The following is a 12,945-nucleotide window of genomic DNA, read 5'->3' as shown; positions in this document are numbered from 1 at the left end:
TCGGCGCTCGGCTTTAGCGCATGCGCAGTGAGCGGTCTGCGCGCTCTCGGCGCTCGGCCGGTCGCGCCTGCCGCACAATGAATGGCCGCTGAACGCGGCGGCTCCGGGAGCGGCTCCGGGAGCGGCCGCGGCCCCTCAAAGCCCCGCCGGGCCCCGGTAAGGCGGGGACACCTTTAATCCCGTCCTAAACCTTCCTGAAATCCCCCTACGGCGGTTCCCCGGTGGGGCTTTTTTCCCTTCCGTGGGGTTCCCGGTGATTCTCCGGTTCCTCCGCCGGGGCCTGCGGCGCCTCACGGTTTTTTCCGTTTTTCCCCTCACGGTTCTTTCTTTCCCCCTCACGGTTTTGCTGTTGGTGATGGGGGGTTGTTGTGTTTGTACCGTCCTATTTAAGGATTGGGGTCCCCCCTTGTTGGAGACCCCCCTAAATGAGAGTTTAAGGACCCCCCCCCAAAAAAAAAATTTGGGGTTTTCCCCATCCTCAAATGGGGGTTTGAGGACCCCCCCCCCAAAAAAAATAATTTGGGGTCCCCCCCTTGTTGGAGCCCCTCTCAAAATGGGGGTTTGAGGACTCCCCCTCAAAAAATTTTGGGGTCCCCTCCACCCCATAATGGGGATTTAAGGACCCCCCCCAAAAAAAATGTGGGGTCCTCCTTGTCCCTTGTACCCCCTGGGGGGGTCTCAGGGTGGGGGGACCCCTCAGAGCCCCCAGGACCCCCCAGGAGCCCCTCGGACCCCCCTGGGATCCCCCGGGACCCTCCAAGACCCCCCCAAAACCCCTCAGACCCCCCCAGGACCTCCCAGAGCCCCCCGGGACCCCCCCCCCAGGACCCCCAGACCCCCCCAAGTCCCCTCAGGACCCTCCCAGGATCCCCAGAGGAGAATTTGGGGTGACCCCGGGGAAGGATTTGGGGACCCCCCCAGACCCCTCAGGGGAGGATTTGGGGTGACCCCGAGGGGAGAATTTGGGTTTTTTTGCTTTGACTTTGTTTGACTTTTATCTTTGCTCTGTTCTGTGTCCTGTGCCCTTTTCTCTGTCCTGTCCCCCTCCCCTGTGTCCCTGTCCCATCCTTGGTGTCCCTGTCCCTTTGTGCCACCCCATTTCTCGTCCCCATCCCTGTGTCCCTGTCCCCATAACTCTGTCCCCACATGTCCCCTGTGCCCCTGTGTCCCTGTCCCTACCTGCCAATGTCCCCTGTCCCTCCCTGTCCCCATAACTCTGTCCCCTGTTGTCCCCCTGTCCCTGATATCCCCTGTTGACCCCACATGTCCCCCCATTGTCCCCCTGTCCCTCCTTGTCCCCATAACCCTGTCCCTCCCTGTCCCTGGTGTCCCCCATGCCCTGTGCCCCTGTCCCCAATGTCCCCTGTTGTCCCCTGTCCCCATAACCCTGTCCCCAATGTCCCCTGTCCCTCCCTGTCCCCAATGTCCTCTGTCCCTGGTGTCCCCCATACCCCATAACCCTGTCCCCACTGTCCCCTGTCCCCAATGTCCCCATAACCCTGTCCCTCTCTGTCCCTGGTGTCCCCCATACCCCATAACCCTGTCCCTGGTGTCTCCTGTGCCCCTGTGTCCCTGTCCCCAATGTCCCCTGTCCTTCCCTGTCCCCGTAACTCTGTCCTCACATGTCCCCTGTGTCCCCTGTCCCTCCCTGTCCCCACTGTCCCCTGTCCCTCCTTGTCCCCATAACTCTGTCCCTGTCCCCACATGTGCCCCATACCCCATAACCTTGTCCCTGTCCCCACGCCCCCTGTCCTTCCTTGTCCCCATAACCCTGTCCCCAATGTCCCCTGCTGTCCCCTGCTGTCCCCCGTTGTCCCCCTGTCCCTGCTGTCCCCCTGTCCCCACTGTCCCCTGTCCCTCCCTGTCCCCATAACTCTGTCCCCTGTTGTCCCCTGCTGTCCCCCTCGCCCCCCCAGCCCCCTGCCCCCTCCCCCCGCCATGGCTCAAACCCTTCAGATGGAGATCCCCAACTTCGGCAACGGGATCCTGGAGTGCCTGAACGAGCAGCGCCTGCAGGGCCTTTTCTGCGACGTGTCGGTGGTGGTGAAGGGCCACGCCTTCAAAGCCCACCGGGCCGTGCTGGCCGCCAGCAGCTCCTATTTCCGTGACCTTTTCCACAGCTCCAAGAGCTCCGTGGTGGAGCTTCCGGCGGCCGTCCAGCCCCAATCCTTCCAGCAGATCCTCAGTTTTTGTTACACCGGCCGGCTGAGCATGAACGTGGGCGACCAGTTCCTGCTGATGTACACGGCGGGGTTCCTGCAGATCCAGGAGATCATGGAGAAAGGCACCGAGTTTTTCCTCAAGGTCAGCTCTCCTAGCTGCGATTCCCAGGGGCTGCACGGGGATGAGACTCCTGGCTCTGAACCACAAAGTCCCGCAGCTCAAACTTCATCCGGACAACCACAACAACAACAACAACAACAACAACAACAACAAGGGTGGGCCTTACCGCTGGTGTCCAGAGTGAAAACAGAACAACAACCACAACCACCAGGAGAATCCGAGGGGGTTCAATGCACCTTCGTGGTCAAAAGGTTGTGGGACGGCACCTCAAAGGACGGAGGAGGAGGAGGAGGGAACGGCAGCAGGAAAATGGCAAAATTTTCTGAGCCTCGTCAAAACCAACAACAGCAACAACAAACCCCTGGCAACGCTGCCCCGGTTTCTGTTTCGGATCAAACCAGCCCCGGAGGGAATTCCAGCGCTTACACCAGCGACAGCCCCGGGTCTTTCCACAACGAGGAGGATGAGGAGGAGGACGGGGCGGAGGAAGGCTCGGAGGAGCAGTACAGGCAGATCTGTAACATGTACACCATGTACAGCATGATGAACGTGGGGCCCGCAGGTCAGGGCGGGGTCTGGGAGGGGTTTGGGGGTTTGGGGGAGGGGGGTGTGGCTTGTTTGGGGGGTGTGGTCACAGGAGAGCCCCGCCCCATCCATGCCAGGACAGGGGTGTGGCTTTTTTGGGGTGTTTTCCCACACTGGGACAGGGCGTGGCTCTATGGGGGGTGTGGTCACATGAGAGCCCCGCCCCATTCAGGGTGGTGGCATTTGGGGACAGGGGTGTGGCTTTTTTTGGGGGGGTGTGGTCACAGGAGAGCCCCGCCCCATCCATGCCAGGACAGGGGTGTGGCTCTATGGGGGGTGTGGTCACAGGAAAGCCCCGCCCCATTCAGGGGTGGTGGCATTTGGGGGCATTTGGGGACAGGGGCGTGGCTTTTTGGGGGTGTGTCCCACACTGGGACAGGGGTGTGGCTCTATGGGGGTGTGGTCAAGGGAGAGCCCCGCCCCATTTAGTGCTGGTGGCATTTGGGGACAGGGGTGTGGCTCTATGGGGGCGTGGTCACAGGAGAGCCCCGCCCCACCCACCCCAGGACAGGGGTGGTGGCATTTGGGGACAGGGGTGTGGCCTTTGGGGGGGGCGTGGCTCTATGGGGGTGTGTCCCACACCAGGGGAAGGTCAAAGCCCTCCCTGAGCAGCCCCCCCTGGAGCCCCGGGCCCATAAAGGGACCCCTCCCCATAAAGGGACAGTGATGTGACCCCCCCCAGAGCCCCGGGCCCATAAAGGGACCCCTCCCCATGAAAGGACAGTGATGTGACCCCCCTGGGGATGAAGGGAGGTGACCCCTGTGGGGATAAAGGGACCCCTCCCCACAAAGGGGCAGCAATGTGACCCCCATGGGGATGAAGGGACCCCCCCACAAGGATGAAGGGACCCCTGTGAGGACAAAGGGACCCCTCCCCAGCACTGATATGACCCCCCTGTCCCCTCCCCAGCCACAGAAAAAGTCGAGGCCCTCCCCGAGCAGCCCCCCCCGGAGCCCCGGGCCCGGGCCCGTCTCCGGCAGGATTTGGCGTCGCTGCCGGCGGAGCTGGTGACGCAGATCGGGAACCGCTGCCACCCCAAACTCTACGACGAGGGGGATCCTGCTGAGAAACTGGAGCTGGTCACGGGTAAATGGGGCTGGGGGCTGCTGAGGGGCTGGGGGCTGCTGGGGGATCCTGTGGAGAAACTGGAGCTGGTCACGGGTAATTGGGGCTGGGGGCTCTGGGGGGATCCTGCTGAGAAACTGGAGCTGGTCACGGGTAATTGGGGCTGGGGGCTCTGGGGGGCTGGGGGCTGCTGGGGGGACCCTGCGGAGAAACTGGAGCTGGTCACGGGTAAATGGGGCTGGGGGCTGCTGGGGGATCCTGTGGAGAAACTGGAGCTGGTCACGGGTAAATGGGGCTGGGGGCTGCTGGGGGACCCTGCTGAGAAACTGGAGCTGGTCACGGGTAATTGGGGCTGGGGGCTTGGGGGGACCCTGTGGAGAAACTGGAGCTGGTCACGGGTAATTGGGGCTGGGGGCTGCTGGGGATCCTGCAGAGAAACTGGAGCTGGTCACGGGTAATTGGGGCTGGGGGCTGCTGGGGGACCCTGTGGAGAAACTGGAGCTGGTCACGGGTAATTGGGGCATAAAATATAATCAATTATAAAAAGAAAATAAATATTAATCATAAAATAAATTCTAAAAGTGTTATAAACACATAGATATCTATATTAAATATTATAAATTATAAAATAAATTAAAACAAAAAATACAAATATTTAGTATATTTAGAGTATATATAGAATTTAGACATAAATATTTAGAATATTTAAAATACACATACAACTTACATATAAATATTTAGAATATTGAAAATATACACGGAGTTTATACATAAATACTGAGAATATTTAGAATACACCTACAATTTACATATAAATATTTAGAATATTTAGAATATACTTACAACTTACGCATAAATATTTAGAATGTTTAGAATATATATACAATTTACACATAAATATTTAGAATATATATACAATTTACCTAGAAATATTTAGAATATTTAAAATATACGCACAATTCACATATAAATGTTTAGAATATATGTACAATTTACACATAAATATTTAGAATACATATACAATTTACCTAGAAATATTTAGAATATTTAAAATATACACACAATTTACATATAAATATTTAGAATATACTTACAATTTACATATAAATATTTAGAATATACATCCAATTTACACATAAATATTCAGAATATTTAGAATATATTTACAATTTACACATAAATATTTAGAATATATATACAATTTACACATAAACATTTAGAACACACACACAATTCACCTATAAACATTTAGAATATTGAGAATATTGATGATATCCCCCCCTGCCCAGGCACCAACGTGTACATCACGCGGGCGCAGCTGATGAACTGCCACGTCAGCGCCGGGACCCGGCACAAGGTGCTGCTGCGCCGCCTCCTGGCCTCCTTCTTTGACAGGTGAGACCCCCCTGGGTCCCCCCACCCGAAATCTGGGTCTGGGGGATTTTTGGGGGGGTTTTAAGTTTGGTTTTTTGGGGTTTTCCCCCCCCCTCCCCAGGAACACCCTGGCCAACAGCTGCGGGACCGGGATCCGCTCGTCCACCAACGACCCCAGCAGGAAACCCCTGGACAGTCGGGTCCTGCACGCCGTGAAGTGTGAGTGGGGGGCTCTGGGGGGGCCCTGGGGGGCTTTGGGGGTGTGGGGGGACCCCCAGGGAGCCTGGGGAGAGTTGGGGGAATGGGGGAAACAGGGGGACACCCAGGGGTACAGGGGAATGGGGGTAAAGGTGGGAATTGGGGGAATGGGGAGACCCCCGGGGGAATGGGAGAACCCCCAGGGGCCCCCAGGGAAATGGGGGGACCCTCGGGGGAATTGGGGGACCCCCAGGGGAATGGGGAGACACCCAGAGGCCCTTGGGGGCAATTGGGGGACCCCCAGAGACCCCCAGGGGAATGGGGGGACCCTCAGGGTCACAGGGGGGATTAGGGGACCCTCAGGGGAATGGGGGGAATGGGGGACCCCCAGGGGAATGGGGGGAATAGGGGACCCCCAGGGGAGTGAGGGGAATGGGGGGACCCCCATAGGAATGGGGGGAATGGGGGGACCCTCAAGGACCCTCAGGGTCACGGGGGGGATTAGGGGACCCCCGGGGGAATGGGGAGACACTCAGGGGTGTGGGGGGAACAGGGGAGACCCCCAGGGGAATGGGGGGAATGGGGAGACCCCCAGGGGAATGGGGAGACCCCCAGGGGAATGGGGGGAATGGGGAGACCCCCAGGGGAATGGGGGGCTCTGGTATGGAGTGAGGGGCTCGGGGTTTTGGGGAGAGCAGGGGACAGGGGACAGCGAGAAATGGGGGACAAAAGGGACATCAGAGAGGGGCTAAAATGGGACAGGAGTGACCCCAGGGAGGGGATGGCAGGAGAGTGGGGGGCTCAGGGTTGGGGGACACACTGGGGACAGGGGAAGGGACAAAGGGAGACCCCAGAGAAGGGACAAAATGCGACATCGAGTAGGGAACACAAAGGATCACCGAAGGCGACCCCAAACCCACGTTTCCCACCCAAATCTTGTCACCAAGACCCCCGAACAACCTCAGGCCACCCCTCACCCCTTCTACCACATCCCCCTCCCCAGTTTACTGCCAGAACTTTGCCCCCAACTTCAAGGAGAGCGAGATGAACTCAGGGTTTGGGGACATCAGAGAGGGGACAGGGGAAATGGGGGACAGAGAAGGGACCCCAGAGAAGGGACAATATGGGACATCAGAGAGGGGATAAAATGGGACAGGAGTGACCCCAGGGAGGGGATGGCAGGACAATGGGGGGCTCAGGGTTGGGGGACACACTGGGGACATCGGGGGGGGACAGTGGGAAATGGGGGACAAAGTGGAACCCCAGAAAGGGGACGATATGGAACATCAAGGAGGGGACAAACACCACATTTCCCATCACTGAGACCCCAAACAGCCTCAGGCCACCCCTCACCCCCTCTACCACATCCCCCTCCCCAGTTTACTGCCAGAACTTCGCCCCCAACTTCAAGGAGAGCGAGATGAACGCCATCGCGGCCGACATGTGCACCAACGCCCGGCGCGTGGTCCGCAAGAGCTGGATCCCCAAACTGAAACTGCTGATGGCCGAGGGCGACTCCTACACCTCCTTCATCAACGACACGGGCAAGCTGGAGCCCGACATCATGGGCCCCGAGACCCCCTTCGAGGCCGGGGGGCCTGAGCCCGAGGGGGGTCCCGCTGGGGAGGGGCTGCAGTGATTTACCCCCACACTGAGACCCCAAAATCCCAGAGTGGGATGGAGTGGGGAGGGGGTTCCACCCTAAATTGGGGACCCCCCCCGAGCCCCCCTTTTGAGGCTGGGGTCCTGAGGCTGAAGGGGGTCCCGCTGGGGAGGGGCTGCAGTGATTTCCCCCCCCACCCTGAGAGCCCCAAAATCCCAGAGTGGGAAGGGGAGGTTTGGGGAAGGGGTTTGGCCCTAAATTGGGGGATTTTTCTCCTCCCCGAACTCCCCCAGGTATAGGGAGACCCCTCCTCAGACAGGGGACCCTCCCCGAGCCCCCTTTTGAGTCTGGGGGTCCTGAGCCCGAGGGGGGTCCCGCTGGGGAGGGGCTGCAGTGATTTCCCCCCACCCTGAGACCCCCAAATCCCAGAGTGGGAAGGGGAGGTTTGGGGAAGGGGAGGGGGTTCCACCCTAAATCAGGGTCACCCCCTGAGCCCCACCTTCCCTTCCAGGTATAGGGAGCCCCCTCCTCAAATAGGGTGACCCCCTAAATTGGGGGGACCCCCTGAGCCCCCCACTCCAAACTTCAGAATGGGAAGGGGAGGGGGTTTGACCCTGAGTTGGGGGATTTTCTCCCCCAGGTATAGGGAGACCCCTCCTCAGAGTGATCCCTAAATTTGGGGACCCCCTGAGACCCCCACCCCAAATCCCAGAGTGGGATGGGGAGGGGGTTTGACCCTAAATTGAGGGACCCCCCTGAGCCCCCAGAGTGGGATGGGGAGGTTTGGGGAAAGGGGAGGGGGTTCCACCCTAAATTGGGGGATTTTCTCCCCCAGGTATAGGGAGACCCCTCCCCAAATAGGGCAACCCCCCCCAATGAGAGTGTAGGGACCCCCCACCCCAAAAAAGGGGGCAGGGGTCTCCCCCCAGTGAGGATGAAGGGATTTCCCCCCTCCCCAAAAAAGGGACAGGGTCCCACCAAGGGACCCACGTGGTTTAGGGACCCCCCCCCAAATGGGGCAGAGACCCCCCCCCAATGGGGCAGAGACCCCCCCAATGGGGCAGGGGCCCCCCAATGGGGCAGAGACCCCCCCAATGGGGCAGAGACCCCCCAATGGGGCAGGGACCCCCCATAGAGACCCCTGTGTCCCCCCCCCCAGAATTTGGGGGGATTTCTTTATTTGGGGAGGGGGCGGCGGCGTCTCGGCACAAACGCCCCTCCCCCCTCCCCCCCCCCAAAAAAAAAAAAATTTGGGGAGGGGTCCTGAGGAGGGTGAGGGGCTCAATTTTGGGGTCTTGTGCCCCCTCCCCACCTTGTGAAACCCCCCCCCGTTCCCCCCTCCCCGCATGTGTGTCCCCCCCCCCCCACTGTGTCCCCCCCCCAGGGACCCCCAGCATGTGTCCCCCCTCCCCCCCAGGTGACCTTTGACCCCTCCCAGGGTCACCTGTCCGTGTGTGTGTCGCCCCCTCCCCAAAAAAAAAAGGAGCCAGGACTGCCAAAATTTGGGGAGGGGTCTCCCTTTTATCCCCCCCCTTTTTACCCTGGGAGTCTGTCCTTGAGTTGGGGGGGGCAGGGACATTTTGGGGAGGGGTCTCACCTGTCCAGGGGGGGGTGAGGAGACCCCAGACCCCTCCCCAGGGTTTTGCTCCAAAAGGGGGAAACTGAGGCACGTTTATTTTGGGGAGGGGTCTCCCAAGTTTGTCCCCCCGTTGTCCCTCCCCCTCCCCCCCTCCCCAGGGTCTCCTGACGTTTGGTCAAGTGCCTTACCCGCCCCTCCCCCTCCCCTCCCCAAGCCCCCTCCCCAAATTCCCCCCCTTCCCCTCCCCCCCCGTGCCTCAGTTTCCCTTTTTTTTTTTTTTTTTTTTTTTTTTTTTTTTTTTTTTCTCCCGATTTTAGGGGGGGGGGCTGGAATTGGGGGGGGGTCTCCTTGTTGTTGTTGTTGTGTGTCGCCCCCTCCCCCCAAAAAAAAAAAAAAAAAAAAAAAAAAAGGGGGGGGGTCCCTTTGTTTGTTTCCCCTCCCCCCCCCCCCCCCCCTTGTTTTCGCTGTACAGAATTTGGGGAGGGGGCTTTGGCAGCATGGACCCCTCCCCCACACCGTGCTTGGCTTTTTCCCCACCCTGGAGACCCTCCCCCATCCCCTGGGGACCCCTCCCCACCTCCTGGGGACCCCCAGGGACCCCCCAGGACCCCCCTGGAGACCCCTCCCCACCTCCTGGGGACCCCCAGGACCCCCCTGGAGACCCCTCCCCACCTCTGGGGACCCCTCCCCACCCCCTGGGGACCTCAAGGGACCCCCTGGGACCCTCCTGGAGACCCCTCCCCACCTCTGGGGACCCCCAGGGACCCCTCCCCACCCCCCAGGACCCCCCAGGGACCCCCCAGGGACCCCCCACCCCCCTGGGGACCCTCCTGGAGACCCCTCCCCACCTCTGGGGACCCCCAGGGACCCCTCCCCACCCCCAGGACCCCCCCATCAATGTCTGTCCCGTGTAATGAAGTGCCAAGACCACCCCCCCTCCCCCTCCCCCCAGGACACCCCCCCCCACCCCTCCCCCCACCCCCGGGGGTCCCCCCCCAGGGACCCCTCCCCAAATTCCCGAGGCTGGAGGTTGCACATGAAACTGCTGTTGGGCGCGAGGGAGAGTGTGAATAGTGAAAATAAAACACAGAACGTTTGTAACAAAACTGACGCCCCTAATGAGAATTAGTTTTGTTTTTTGGGGGGTAAAAGGGTCTTTTGAGGGGTTAGAGAGATTTTTGGGGGGGTTTAAAGGTTTTTTGGGGGGGTCAGAGAATTTTTTTGGGGTTAAAAGGGGTTTTTTTTGGGGGGTCAGAGGGTTTTTTGGGGGATAAAAGGGATTTTTTTGGGGGGTCAGAGGGTTTTTTTAAGGGGTCAGAGGGGTTTTTGGGGGGTAAAAGGGTTTTTTGGGGGTAAAAGGGTTTTTTTGGGGGGTAAAGGGGGTTTTTTGGGGGGATTAAAAGGTTTTTTGGGGGGGTAAAAGGGTTTTTTTTGGGGGGTCAGAGGGGTCTGGGGGGGTAAAAGGGATTTTTTGGGGGGTAAAAGGGTTTTTTTTGGGGGGTCAGAGGGGTCTGGGGGGGTCCGAGGGTTTTTTGGGGGGATTAAAAGGTTTTTTGGGGGGGTCAGAGGGTTTTTGGGGGGGTCAGAGGGTTTTTTTGGAGGGTAAATGGGGTTTTTTGGGGGAATTAAAAGGGTTTTTGGGGGGTTAAAAGGGTTTTTGGGGGTCAGAGGTTTTTTTGGGGGGTCAGAGGGTTTTGGGGGGGGGTCAGAGAATTTTTGGGGGGTTAAAAGGGTTTTTTGGGGGATTATAAGGGTTTTTGGGGGCTCAGAGGGTTTTTTGGGGGGGTTAAAAGGGGTTTTGGGGAGTCAGAGGAATTTGGGGGGGGTCAGAGGGTCCCCCTGTGCCCCCCCGCCCCCTCCCCACCCCAACCCCAGGAAAGGACCGACACCATCTCGATCCAAAATTCCTTTTTCTTTTAATGATTCCGGTTTTTTGGGGGGAAATTTTTTCAGGTTCAATTTTTTTTTTTTTTCATTTTTTTGTCCTTTTTTTTTTTTTTTTTTTTTAATCTTTTATTTCGGTTCATGCAATGACGGCGGCCCCGGACCCGCCGCCTCCGTGCCTTGGCCCGGGGGGTCCCGGGGGGTCCCGGGGGGGTCCCGGGGGGGTCCCGGGGGGTCCCGGGGGGGTCCCGGGGGGTCCCGGGGTCGGTTCTGGTTCCATTTCCCGGTTCCATTTCCCGGTTCCCGGAGCCCCTTCCCGGCTCCTCCCCCGGCCCGGGGCCCCCTCTGCTTTTCGGGGGACAAAATTCGGGGGGTCCCGGGAATTTTCAGGTGGTTTTTTTTTTTTTTTTTTTTCCTGTCCTTGTGTCGCCCCCTCCCCTTTTTGGCGGCTCCTCCAGATGATAAAACTCATCCATAGCCCCGCGGGGGGGGGGAATCAAAGTGAGGGGGTTTCGATGAGTTTTCCCCCCCTTCCCCGAATTTATCCGCGACGCTTTTGGCCGCGATATGTCACGATAGCCCGCGATACGCCGCGATATGCTGCGATAGGTCACGATACGGCGCGATATATCGCGATATAAGAGGAGCAGGCGCCTCCTCCGTCAGCAGCAATCATCGTCCGTCTCGCTGTAGGGATCTCGCAGGCCCGGCCGCCCCTTCCCGGCGCCGTGTCCCGGGTAAAAGCCGTTCGGGAGGCGCCGCAGCGGCCGCGGCGGGGACGGGCCGGGGGCTCGGGGGGCTCGGGGGGCTCCTCGCCCCTCCAGCGGCGGCTCCGAGTCCCGGGGGGCTCCTCGGGGCGGCTCCGCCCAGCGGGCGGCGGGCGGGGGGCGGCGGGGCGGCCCCGGGCGGGAGGAGGAGGAGGAGGAAATGGGTCTGGGGGCGGCCGGAGAGTACGAGACGTGCGGTCGGGGCGTGGGAGGGGTCGGCGGGAGCTGGCGGCGGGCGCGGCGGGGGGTGCTGGTCCCGGACGTGGAGAGCACCGGGCTCCCGCTCACCGAGGAGCTGCCCTGCGGCGACAGCGACACACAAACCGGGTGGCGGCGGGGGACACGGGGTGGCACCGGGGGGACACCGGGGGGACACCGGGGACATGGGGGGTGGCACCGGGGGGACACCGGGGGGACACCGGGGACAGGGGAGGGGGCGCGGGGGGGGCGAGGGAGGGGACAAGGGGACACCGGGGGTGGCCGGGGGGAGATGGACGCGGGGCAGGGGGCGATGGACACCGGGGAGGGTCGCAGGAGGGGACAAGGGGACACTCTGGACACTCGGACACACAGGGACATGGACACTGGACATTATGGACACTCGGACAGATGGACACTCGGACAGATGGACATATGGACACTCTGGACACACGGACACTTGGACAGGGGACACAGAGGGACAGGGGACACTCGGACATGGGGACATACGGACACTCGGACAGATGGACACATGGACAGACAGATGGACACACGGACAGATGGACACACCGACACTGGACACTCTGGACACTCGGACATGGGGACAGGGGACACTCTGGACACATGGACAGACAGATGGACACACGGACAGATGGACACTCGGACACACGGACACAGGGTGGACACACGGACAGATGGACACTCGGACACTCGGACACTGTCGCAGCCGCAGGGGGGAAGGGGACAAAGCCACGGGCCATGCGGGACAGGGAGGGGACAGAGGTGACACTGAGGGGACAGAGGTGACATTGAGGGGACAGAGGTGACACTGAGGGGACAGAGGTGACATTGAGGGGACAGAGGTGACACTGAGGGGACAGAGGTGACACTGAGGGGACACTGAGGTGACACAAAAGGGACAAAGGTGACAAAAGGGGCGTGGCCAAGGCAAAGCTCAGGGTGGGGGAGGGGCGGGGGGGGTTTGGAAAAGTTTGGAATGATCAGCCCGAGGTGGGGGAGGGGCGGGGGGGGGACCCCAAATTATTCCATTTATTTTTTTTGGGGGGGGGGGTCCTTGAGCCCCCTCCCCTTTATGGGACCCCCAAATTCAACTTAAGGGGGGGGTGAGGCCCCAAATTTAGGGGTGGGGGAGGGGTCCCTGTACCCCAATTTTGGTCTGGGGGAGTTTTGGGGATGGGGAGACAAATTGGGAATTATTATTATTATTAATAATGAATAATAAATTATTATTATTATTAATGTCATGATTGTTTATTTTATTATTATTATTTATTTATTTTGGGGGGTGGGATTATTTTTTGGGGGGTGGGATTATTTTTGGGGGATGGGGATTTTTTTTTTTGGGGGGTGGGATTTTTTAGGGGAGGTGGGATTTCTTTTAGGGTGG

General features: G+C 59.4%; 2 protein-coding genes across 2 annotated transcripts in view; one reads left to right on the top strand and one right to left on the bottom strand.

Annotated features, from left to right (window-relative positions):
- The first annotated feature begins 88 nt into the window (after positions 1–88).
- On the top strand, positions 89–7,212 carry NACC1 (nucleus accumbens associated 1). The gene is made up of 6 exons (XM_083882008.1): positions 89–156; positions 1,917–2,845; positions 3,779–3,955; positions 5,224–5,329; positions 5,430–5,527; positions 6,886–7,212. The coding sequence occupies exons 2-6, from the start codon at positions 1,939–1,941 to the stop codon at positions 7,143–7,145; spliced, it is 1,548 nt and encodes a 515-aa protein (XP_083738134.1). The 5' UTR covers positions 89–156; positions 1,917–1,938; the 3' UTR covers positions 7,146–7,212.
- Positions 7,213–10,414: 3,202 nt separating this feature from the next.
- CACNA1A (calcium voltage-gated channel subunit alpha1 A) overlaps positions 10,415–12,945 on the bottom strand; it is a gene marked incomplete at its 5' end in the record, with an annotated part of 51,169 nt that continues 48,638 nt past the window's right edge. Inside the window, 3 exon segments of the mRNA XM_083881936.1 lie at positions 10,415–11,468; positions 11,471–11,497; positions 11,499–11,639. Coding sequence (XP_083738062.1) covers positions 11,235–11,468; positions 11,471–11,497; positions 11,499–11,639 — 402 coding nt within the window. The 3' untranslated portion in view covers positions 10,415–11,234.

Source organism: Zosterops lateralis (assembly GCF_965231275.1).
Source record: "Zosterops lateralis genome assembly, chromosome: 36".
NCBI lineage: Eukaryota > Metazoa > Chordata > Aves > Passeriformes > Zosteropidae > Zosterops > Zosterops lateralis.
This window is presented reverse-complemented; position numbering and strand designations above follow the sequence as displayed.

Bases quoted from the DNA above. Each gene is read 5' to 3' on its own strand.
- NACC1 (XM_083882008.1), top strand. From the start codon at position 1,939: ATGGCTCAAACCCTTCAGATGGAGATCCCCAACTTCGGCAACGGGATC. The intron at 2,846-3,778 runs GTCAGGGCGGGG...TCCCCTCCCCAG, and splicing joins GATGAACGTGGGGCCCGCAG to CCACAGAAAAAGTCGAGGCC. The intron at 5,528-6,885 runs GTGAGTGGGGGG...CCCCCTCCCCAG, and splicing joins GGTCCTGCACGCCGTGAAGT to TTTACTGCCAGAACTTCGCC.